The 11733-nt window shown below is 38.5% G+C and overlaps 1 protein-coding gene across 2 annotated transcripts in view; it reads right to left on the reverse strand.

Moving 5' to 3' along the window:
* Positions 1-11733, reverse strand: part of CYP7B1 (cytochrome P450 family 7 subfamily B member 1) — a 174055-nt gene that overhangs the window by 22774 nt on the left and 139548 nt on the right. For both annotated transcript variants that reach the window (XM_084795173.1, XM_084795172.1), the window contains 2 exons: positions 4770-5360; positions 4106-4312 (listed from right to left, as the gene is read on the reverse strand). In XM_084795173.1, the coding sequence (XP_084651299.1) occupies positions 4106-4312; positions 4770-5360 (798 nt within the window). The remainder of the gene's footprint in view (positions 1-4105; positions 4313-4769; positions 5361-11733) is intronic.

Consider the following 11733-nt stretch of genomic DNA (forward strand, 5'->3'; position numbering starts at 1 on the left):
TAAAAAAGACATGACAGAATTTATCCAACTTTGGCATCATAACTCTTTTTTTTATTCTACCTTCTCTTTCTATGTCCACCACCTGCTCAGTTTCGGGATATGAGACTGAACACAATCAGGTACCTGCAGATTTCCTGAGCTGTTTGGAGGTGCATTTGTCGTATGTTTTTAATGGGAGCTGTGTTTGCTCTTTTATGTGGTGATGCACAGAATCAGCATCCCCAAGGGGCAAGTCAGATGTCAATATGATGCCACCTTGATTCATTCATGTTAGACAAGGAAGAAAACAGCATAAAGTCTGTAATGGTGCCATACAGGCACATATTTTGAAGACATTGTTAGATAATATTTACTGAGTCTTTCATATTAATGTAGTTCATGTAAATCAAGAGACTCTTCTCTATCAGTTTGTCACACTCTCAATAGTGAGCTCTTATGCTTCTTTGCATTGATACTTTTATTAATCATCCTCAATTTGTATCATATTTATAAAGTCACTTTAACTTTTATTAAACTTACTTTTAGAAATATTTATTACATATTATGAAATGCATACTTTTAGTAAGTTTATAACAAGCAGGGTGTTCAGCTAGATGTAAATATGCTAAATACATTGCATTTTATTTGTTTAGAAGACAAGTTTAAATGGATTTAATGAAAAATTCTCATTGGGAAAAGCACAAATCTGTCACAGTGCTTCAAAACAGATTGTTTTAAATTAGTCCAGCAGCCTATAACAGCTTCCCTTGCCTTCCCAGATTCCCTTCTCAACACTGCTATTTAATTGGTGTGCTCATAAGCAAAGCCTCTGTAAAAAAAAAAAAAAAATATATCTGTACTAGTATCAAAACTTCTCTTTCTAGATAAAAAGCATAGAATTTATTTAATTATATTTTTTCTAGTAAAGATTAAAATATCATGTAAAAATGAAGTGTGTTAAAAACACATAGAACTTCTTTTTTTTTTTTTCTTTTTAAGATTTATTTATGTATACAGTGTACACCTGCAGGCCAGAAGAGGCAGCCAGATCTCATTCTAGATGCTTGTGAGCCACCATGTAGCTGCAGGGAATTGAACTCATGACCTCTAGGAGAGCAGATAGAGCTCTTAACCTCTGAGCCATCTCTCCTGGAACTCCTTCTTTAACAACAGAAAGAAGCAAGCACCACACTCATGCATGTGGTAAATGCGTGCCTTGCCTTTTTTTTTTAAAAAAAGAAGATTTTATTTAAGTATGAGTGCTCTATCTTCATGTGCACCTGCCTGCCAAAACAGGGCATCAGAGTCCAATATAGACAGTTGTGAGCCACTGTGCGGTTTCTGGGAATTGAACTCAGGACCTCTGGAAGAGCATACAGTGCTCTTATCTGCTGAGCCGTATCCCCAGCCCAAGTGTTGCTTTTTCAGTTCACTTTACGTTCTGACATAAGGAGACTCTGTTTGAACTATAAATACAGAGGTTACTTGATGTGTCCTTGAGCCATTAAAGTTTGCTCCAATGTGGCAAAACCTTTTATCTTATGATAGGAAAAACAAAACAAAACAACCACAAACCCACATTCTTTTCCAAAAGGTAATGACTCTATCATAAGTGCTTGCAATAAATAACACTGACCACTTCTGGATGTCTGGGCTGCAGGGAACCTGGCTGGATATTGAAGGCCCTGCTTTGGCACAGGTTGAGATTTTATTGTTTCTGAAATTAGGTAGAGACAGAGCCCAATTTGAAGATCTCTGTCAGGTCCCTGTCCTTAGAGCTCAGGAAATTCCAGTGGAAGAGGGGAGGAAGAATTTTAGTAGCCAGAGGGCCGAAGGACACTGGGAGAACACTGCCCACAGAACCAACTCACCAGGGCTCATAGGAGCTCACAAAAAGGAGGCTGCACTGGTCTGCACTAGGTCCTCTGCACAGGTGCTGCTTGTGTAGCTTGGTGTTTTCGTGTGATTGCTAACAGTAGTGGCAAAGGTGTCTCTGACTCTTCTGCCTGCATCCTAATAGGGAGTTGACTCACACAGCCTTGATCTGAGGGTTTGTGATTAGCCTTGTTATACCATACTTGGGTGACGCCCCTGCAAGTCCTCCTCTCTCTTGAAGGAAAATGGAGAAACAGTAGATCCGGGGGAGAGGGAAGGCTGGGGACTGGGCTGTGAGGAATGGAGGGAGGGGATGTAATATATGAGAGTAGAGTAAAAACAGATTTGTTGTTTCTGTTCACTGGGTGAGCATGATTGAGCTGTGTGTGAGTTTATGAGGGCTCCAAGGGTAAGTGTCCCTAAGGTTAGCTGTGGATTTACATGGACCTAAGTTACAACTTCAGGACTTATCATTTCTTCTGGTCAAACAAATTCAAACATTTCTTTCTTAACACTGCACATTCAAAAAAAAAGCTTGTATTTCAATGACAAACAGCTGCTAGCTATAAACAGAGAGTTGATGAATTTCAAGCAAACTGTTAAGAGTAATACTTACATATAGAACACAAACATATTCTTCTGGAGTCCATTTGCATTATTTCTTGATCATCTCATTCTTGTAATTACCTGGATATATGGAAAGTGAACCTACTTCTCCATAGAAACTAAATCAACTCAGAAAATACAAGTCATTGGAAGTATAGCAACTACCCATATTTTACATCAATTGTGTATACTAGTTCCCTAAGCATTCTGCTAGAAAGAAAGAAAGAATGAATGAAAGAAAGAAAGAAAGAAAGGAGAGAAGAGAGAAAGAAAGATGAAAGAGAGAAAGAAAGAAGGAAGGAAAATAATACTAGCACTTTGATAATATTGGGAGTATTTCCTTTCTCCAAACATGTAATTCTTTTGATAATGCACACTATAGATGACATAATTTTCGTAACGGACTGCAGTAAAAGTCATAGCGACTGCTGTTGCTCCTGTGATAGGTCGCAGCCTGGCCAGTGGGAGCCGTCTCTACAATCCTTGTGGCCATCTTTTTAGTGCCAAGAAACAGTCTGCTGTGATCAAGACTTTTAAGACCTAGCATCTCAGAATGTTCCAAGAGAGAAGGGGGACTATATTTTATGTATAAAAAACGTGAGGCCAACACAGCCTAAAATATTATTCTTATTAAGTCAAGTAACCAAGGAAATACAACACACACAAGCAAAGCATTCGTTCAAAGAAACTGAAAGTATTAGATTCTTGAAGAATACCGCACCACAGGATGAGAAATGAACACAGAGGGCATTGGAGGTGTCTTACAGGCTTGAACTTTAGGGGTAAGAGTTCCTAAAGGTAACAAGCAGCATGCGCAGCCCCAGGAAATGGAAACGCAAGCGCTGCAGAGCAAGAGTCCATGCCAGATGTAAGGCTGACAAGTAAAAACAAACAAACAGGAAAGAGGCAGCAAGCCAAAACAACCCACTAGGATGGGCCATAAGCATGTTTGAGGTAGAGTCCACTTTTATTTATTAATCAGTGAGTATTTTTAAAGCTATCAATGTTTAAGGCAAACTGTTTGTAGTGGTTTTGTGTCCTCCCTTTTCCCTGCCTTCCTCCCCTTCCCCTGACCCCTCCCTCCATTCTCTCCTCTTTTTCTTGGGTTTGCTCCTTTTTGTTAGTTTAAACCATTAATCTACAAGGAGAATGATTTTTAACTACAATTCTAAGAACCATACACCCCAAACTATATAAAACACTTTGACTTGCGCTTGAAATGCAGGCACCATTTTAAGAAAAGAGTGTGAATGCTTTCTGCACGCACTCTGAAACACTTGCCTGTTCAGCCATCCAATTCTTTCCTTCTCCACACAGGACAGCAGTGTTTGGGAGGCATCAGCAGGCCAGCAGATGCTCAGAATCAAACGACTTAATAGGCATACACACTTTTTCCCCCAAATAATTGCAAAGCTTCGGTTTAGCCCTTTGCATACCTTGCATAGTTAATTAGCTAGGCCTTAATGTTTACATGCAGTGAGAGGATCTACAGCTATAAACTACATAATTTATAATTGATGTAAATGGGTGTTATTATGTCAATTAGGCAGCTGTGTCCTCCACCTCTTGGTAAACAGCTATGAGTGATAAAGTGAGTTTGCAGAGAGCTACCTTCTTCTCTTCATAACAGATAAAAATAAATTACCCAGGCAGACCAAGCTGTCCAATTGTTCTCTGGTGAGGCGGATGGAGAGTCCAGGCCCTTTCCTTTGACCTGTTGACTGCAGTAAGCTGTCAATTTCATCACGCAGTGCTTCCATAGTTTCGGGCTGCTGAAGAATATAATACATGGCCCAGAACATAGCTGGGATGGTGTTTGCCATAGAGGCCCAGAGAAAGCCAAGATGATGTGCTGGGAGAAAATAAGTGAAAAGGAAGATTAATAGCGTTTATTACACTGATTAGATTTGCAGTGTGCTAATTAAAAGATGTTAGGACACGGACCCAGCCAAGGATCAGTGCATGCTAATGAGAACCAATAGGCTTCTGAAGTCTAATTTTCTGCTTAATGAGAGTAGTTTAAAATGTAATGCATGTTGGGGGTGGGCAAGAGGGTGGGGGATGAGATAAGAGGAGTAAACGCCGCTTAGCTATACTCTTTCTCATTATCATCATTAAATATCTTGTTTTACCACCTCAGCAAAAAAAAAATTAATTATCAGAGAGGGTTGTTTCAGAGTAAAACATTTTATCATTAGCCAATTAGAAAGAGCATAAAAATTTTCAAGGTCGCCATTTTATCTTTTTATCTCAAAGGTCTCCTGTAAATTATTTTATTTTTAGCGAGTGATAATTCAGAGCTTTCTTACCTCCTATTTCGAAGTCTTCGCGCCTATAGTATTTCTCCAGCACATCCTGCCTATCCTTGACAACTTCCGACCACCCTTGCATCTGGGCTAGTTTCTCTGATGTGAGGCGTCTTATAATTTTCTTCTGCATAGATTTCACATTCCTTAGAAGCTGAATAGGTATGTCAGATAGCAAGTACGGGAACATATCATCAAATTTCAAAAAATCATCCCTCAGCTCGCTGATAATTTGTTTCCTGTCATCGGCAAGAATTTTTCCATATATGGTTGTAAGTGTGACCTCAAACACCAGTGAGCTACAGAACGGAAATATTCTTGCTGTATTCCAATCTGTGGCCTTGAGTAGTTGGGGCTCAAATATTTCTTTTAGTTCATGGATCATGCTTTCCAGAAGACCATCCAAAGCTTTTCCTTGTAAGAGCAGATAGCTCTTGTGAATGTCATCATTAAGGTCATCGTCAGTTAGCAGCTTCTTGACGGAGAAGGCTTTCGCTGATAACTGTCTGCTGAACTTCTCAAAGCTCAGTTGTTTGGGGTTTTTCATTATGAGCTGGTACTGAAAGGGGTTCAGAACAAAAGTTATATACTTCCCTAAAAAGAGAAAAAGAAAACAAAAGGAATATAATTTATTTGATAGAAAGACAAAACACATACCTAAAGTCTGAAAAATATTTAAATCAGAATTACGGAGACTTTATCAAGACGTTAATAGTTTTATTAAGCAAAGTTAACAAAAACCCAAAAACAAAAACTTACAGGCCTGCTCTGTCCCTTTGAAAACAAAGGAGAATATGAAAAAAAAATCATCTCTGGAAGTTCTAAACTTCAGTGCTCACTATGGCCTGTCTCTCAAAACTGGCAAAGAACTTCAGAGAGCTCCCAGCTGAACCCCTGGATTCATGAGTGGGGAGAGCCGAGGCAGCTGGGAAGCGAAGCCTGGACAAAGAGGAGGCTCCGGGACCCCTGCTCATCTTCACTCAATTCTAGTTTTAAGCTTTAAGATTTTACAAGATTAGAAATATCACACTGGGAGCTGGAGAGACAGTTCGGCTACTAAGAGCACGGGCTGCTCTTCCAGAGGTCCTAAGTTCCATTCCCAGTGACCACGTGGAAGCTCATAGCCATGCATAATAGGATCTGATGCTCTCTTCCAGTGTGCCTGAAGGCAGAACATTCACATACATAAAATACATAAATAAATAAATTAAAAAAGAAATGTCACACTCGCAACAAGCAATGAGTCAATTTATAAGTCATCCCTTCCTAAAAACACACATTACACACATTACATTTGGAAAATCCTGCTGTGTTGATGCTCAGCTATTACTGACTGTACTCTATTTTATGTCTGTCTGTCTGCCTGTCTCTCTCTCTGCTTGGCTATCTCTGTTTCTCTCTCTCTCTCTCTCTCTCTCTCTCTCTCTCTCTCTCTCTCTCTCTCTGTGTGTGTGTGTGTGTGTGTGTGTGTGTGTGTGTGTGTGTGTGTGTGTGCATTAGATGAAAAACCTCCCCTTGTGATTTATGGTAATTCCAAATGCATTGGGAAAATTAATAAATTTGGAACAAGATAGTTTAGATAAAGATTTGGAATCATTGTCAATCAAATCCTAGAGACAGGATGAATGTGGGGTGGTTTTTTTTTTTTTTTTGCAATTTAAAAATAGCTTAAGTATTTAAAATACAGCTTAAATAAAAATTAAAAAATACACATAAAATATATGTGTGAATTTATATGCCCTGATTCATTTTTTTTTACAAGTGAGACTTATCCACTTCATTTTTCCTTGATTCATTTAACAGGGCAGGGTAACACAGAAGTGAGGGAAAGCCTGCTTGAATACTAGCACTGCTTTCTACAAGTGAGAGCCTTCTCTTTGTTTTGCCTCAGGGACAGCCAAACTGACCACACTCCACTTGAGCACTTTAAATCACTTCCTTTACCATTATAACTTAATTAAAATTGTCAGCATCTGCCTGACAAATAATAATGGAGGGAGGGAGTAGATTTTCTCATTTTACAAAAGAGATAATTTTAGTCAAAGCTATGTATTTTCTCAGATGATGATTCATGTATTCTTCTTCTCAAATGAACTGTTTTTTTAAATATTAATAGGATTTTCAAAGTAAATATCTACAATTCAAAGAGTGTACACATAGCTTACTTTGTAAATCATGAACTTTGGAAAATATTTTGAATTTTTTCTATCAATCATATACGTTTATCAAAATCTGAATCTAAAGAGAAAATTTAAAAAGTGTATTGATCCCAGGCACCATTAGTTACTATAGCTTGGCCTTTTGAATTAAGGGCTGGATATATACCAGATTTCTGCTGTCTACAAGTACTAGAAATAAAAACATTCTTATTATTTCTCTTTCTTTTTTTCCTATCTCTTTCTTTCCTCATTCTCTCTCTCTCTCTCTCTCTCTCTCTCTCTCTCTCTCTCTCTCTCTCTCTCTCTCCTTTTATTTTCTCCCACCCACTTCACCTTTCATGTATCAGAAGAAAACATCATGTTCATCATTTCAAATAAAAGTATAACTGGTGAATGTGAAATAATTGGTTCAAGTCAGCAAAGGAATGGAACACACTGTAAACATTGGTTGCTTGGTTGGTTGCTGTATGATACATAGATGGTATGTGCTCTGCGTGTGCTTGTGCCACAGTGTGCCTGTGGAAGTTATTCCCGACTTTTCCCCTTGCTGCTTCTGCTATTGTGCTATGTTCCCCAGGTTGATTGGCCAGTGACCTTCCAGGAAATTTTCTTTTCTTTGCCTCCCACTGTGTGTGTGTGTGTGTGTGTGTGTGTGTGTGTGTGTGTGTGATCGCGCGTGCGCGTGTGTTAGGTACATTTGTGTGTGTGTGTATGTGCATGTGTACATGCAATTATACATGCACATGGAGGACAGAAATAAATAGTAGCTGTCTTCCTCAATCGCTCTCCATTTTGTTGTTTTGTTTGTTTGTTTGTTTTTTATTTTGCTTTGTTTTGTTTTTTAAGACAAGATCTCTCATTGGATCTAGGGCTCAGCAATGCAGCTAGGATGGATGGCCGTTGAGTGCCAAGGAATCCACTTGTATCTACACACTTAAAGACACACTCTTACACCTCTGGCTTTAACATTGGTGTGGAGGAGCCAAAACCGCGTCCTTATGCTTGAGATTCTGCCATGGTAGCAACTGACCACCACCTAAGCCTCTGGTAAGATCTTTTAAAAGACCATCACTGAGAAGCTCAAAGTAGCTTTTCACTCTAGGATCTCCACCTTTTCTTCCTTGTTACAATTTTAATTGTCTTCTCTCCCTTCAATCTCTCTGAAGGAGATGTGGATCACTTTACAAGTGTTTGGCGTTCTGGATTTTACTTTTGAAGTTGGTTTGGAAGTACCAATAACCCTAGAGATTTTTAGCTGGCTTTCCAACTTTTAATCTTCAGTATAAACAATTTAAGCTAAGTTTTCCAAAATTAATATTAATTTAAACCATCTGTCCACCATCTGCTAATGTGAGATGCAAACCAAGAGTTTCTTTGTGTTCCTAATCAGACAGGAAAATACATATACATTTATAAAATGAATTTAAATTTCTGAACAAAGAGATTTTTCTGAAAAGTTATCTTGAAGGCTATGAACACTCAAAGAGAAATTAACTTTTTCTTGGTGTCATTTTATGTAAATGAGTGCCAAGTGTCAACAGGCATGATGGTTAGTTCACAGAGATCTCAGTGTAGAAACAATAACCACTACCATGTTTTCAAAAGAGAGGAGAATTCTGTCAGAAGTGGATATAAAATATTGATTTCAAGAACTGCAGAGTTTGCATGTCTAAAATGTAAATGTCAAAATGAGGCTCATGTCTGAAAAGATGCAGTATAAAGTAATTTTTTCTGCTCATTAAGATCAAAGTGAGATCAACAATTTTAATATCTTCCTTGCCAATTATTTCATTTTTTCCCTTTTATGGAGCTGATTGAGACTGCTGATGGCGGCATTCTTAGATAACCCATAAATGCTTTACCAACACAACACTCTTTTCTTTCTTCATACTAGGTTCTCAGGAAGCTAATGCTACAAAATTCAAAATAGTTTGATAAATGTGCTGGGAGTCTGATATACAATGTGTCGGGGTTTCAGACAACCAGTGAGCTTGGCTGTTTTCCTGTTGGACTTGATACCAAGTAGACACAGGCCTAAGAATTTTAGTCAGTTGCTTAATCAGACAATAAAATATAAAAAATGCTGATTTTTACATAAATTTTCTAAAATTGTAGGATTTTAAGCATCTTCTGTAGGTGGTTCTCCAGCAGATTGTGAGTTTAATGTTGCTATAAGCATTAGTTGGGCAGCTGGACTGGTAGCCAGCTATTTATTTGCTGAGAATGTGTACTTACTCCCCTTTATTAGAGAGATTTCTGTAGCAGTTGACAATGATGTACAGTGGAGCTTCTCTGGGGTGACATTTAGGGAAAATGATTCCATTGCACTAACGCACAAAGCCAATTAGAGAACTATTTTCTGTGGCAGGTCACAAATTTATGTAGTTTCTCATGGAGAGCTGTACCTTTTAATTTCTTTATTAAGGTGACAATTTTGTCTGTTGAGACTTTGGGGGATGACAATCATTCTCTCATTTTGCAAAAAACCATGTACTCATTAATGCCACATGACAAGGGTGAAGGTGGACAACTTTGCCCTTTATTTTTTAAACAAGCTATATCACAAACTGAGCTTCAAAACTGTATGTTCATAGGAGTTCTCAGTAGGGATGCATTCAAACTAATGTAAGACAAAGTGGGGAGGGAGATCAGAACCTAGTCTCTGGTGGCTGTTTTCCAGCGAGTTAAAAAAAACACCATGATGACTAGACTATCCAGGCAATCAGTGTTGAAGCCAGTATTAAGCTTCTTAGAATTTAAGATTAAGACATTGTATGAAAGTATGGGTTGATTGTTTTTATTTTTTTGTATATGTGCATGTGTTGTTGCAAATACATATGCATATGTATATATATATACATACATACACGTGTGCTTGTAAAGGATAGAGGTTAATCTCAGTTGTTATCCCTCAGGTGCTACCCACCCTATATTTTGAGAAAGGGTCTCTCATAGGAACCTGTTTTACTAAATCGGGTCAACTAATTGAACAGTGAGCCCAAAGATCCCTCTGTCTCTTCCTCCTCAGTGTTAGGAATACAAGCACAAGGCATCATGCAACAAGCACTTTACCAGCTGACCTATTTTTCCAGGCTTCCTCTTTTATAAAATAAAGTGGCTGTTTTTGTTGTGTTGTTGTTGTTGTTGTTGCTGTTGTTGTTGTTGTTGCTGCTGCTGCTCTTCTTCTTCTTCTTCTTCTTCTTCTTCTTCTTCTTCTTCTTCTTCTTCTTCTTCTTCTTCTTCTTCAACTGGATCTTGCTGGCTAGCCTCAAACTCAAGACCCTCTTACTTAATTCTTCCAAGTATTCAGAATATATGTATATCCCGGACACTATATACAAACACATATACATATACATGTACATATACATATACCTGGTGGTTTTGCTTTTGAAAAGTGAATACAACTACAAGTTTCTGTTAAATCACTTTACTCAACTTTTGTATAAGGCCTTAAAAATAAAATCCTAAAAGTTTTTAATAATTTTTGTACTGCGCATTGAAAATTTGATGTTATTTTAAATAGAATTATTTGATTTGCAGCTTTAGTTTATACACACTTTATATACCTGATAGTATTTTATCAGCTCTAAAGTCTTAAAGATTTTCCCCATCAAACATTTATTATGAATCAATCAGGGCCGAGCTCTGGACTACATAGTTAGAGAGTCAATAACGGAAAAGGAAAGAGATGGAGAGGCAAGACAGTAGCAAACTGTTGATGTGTGGATGGCCCTGAGCAGAGGCACTGAGGCTAACCGGGCCCCAGGGAAGAGGTTCTAAAGAATGTATGTGACCAGGAAAGAATCTGAGGAGGAAGTGATGTGCAGTACGAACTCAAAAGTCAGGTGGGAGAGGAGTTCTGGCAGAAAGAAGGGCGAGGGGAAGGACAAAGGCACAAACGCATGGTATGGGTGGAGGAACTTTCCCGCAATGAGGCATATTAATGAGATTGTAAACATAAGGCAGCTAGTAACAAGGGATGGGAGTAGCCTTACGGGAGTCTTGGGAAAGATCACATTAAATGTTATAATTCTTTCTAAGATGTATGATTGTTTTTGTTTCAATTTTTCTGCAATTGCACTTCATGGAAGAGATTTGTCAGCTGCCAGGGGAAAGAGTAAGTTGTAATACATGTGACCTGTTCATGGGTGAATTACAACTAGCTATGTGGATGTGTCAATCAAGTTGGATCCCCATCCTTTCAATACTCAAGTGGTACACTTCCATGGTAGTGATAGTGTACAGAAGGCTGCCTCTGATCTTTGGAATAGTAATTACAGACAGAAAACTGTCTGGTTCTCTAAGAGTAGAATAGAGAAGCAATAAAGAAAGATATATTGACATGGAAAGACATAAGGTTCAGTGTAGTGAAAGTTTTAGTTTTCAAACGCTTAGTTATGTCATTCAAATATGTTTTTGTTTTAATCCCAAGTCGGGGATGTAGGAATACACTTAGTTTCTCCACAGCAGAGGGGCATGATGTTTGCCAGCAGAGAACCTCCTCTTTTGGACTGGAAGAGGTGCATGATCTTTGCTAGGCTCATAAAGATACTGAGAGGGTATAAATATGACAGATTGAGAGGGAGAGGCATCAAGAAACTCCAGAAAATGCTTCTAGGAAATGGATGGAGCAATAGGAGGCTGCCGGTTCTGCTGTACGGCTAGATACCACAGTCACTGAGGTTGGTATTTTCCCAAAGAACCCAATGAACGTAACCAGCCGGAACTAAGTCTGAAGAGCTCCATGTTCCCTGCCCCTTCTAACATCTTTCTCCTACCAAGGGTTGGGGGGGTCTGAAGGGAGC

This window comes from Acomys minous (genome assembly GCF_964271855.1).
Source record: "Acomys minous genome assembly, chromosome: 9".
NCBI lineage: Eukaryota > Metazoa > Chordata > Mammalia > Rodentia > Muridae > Acomys > Acomys minous.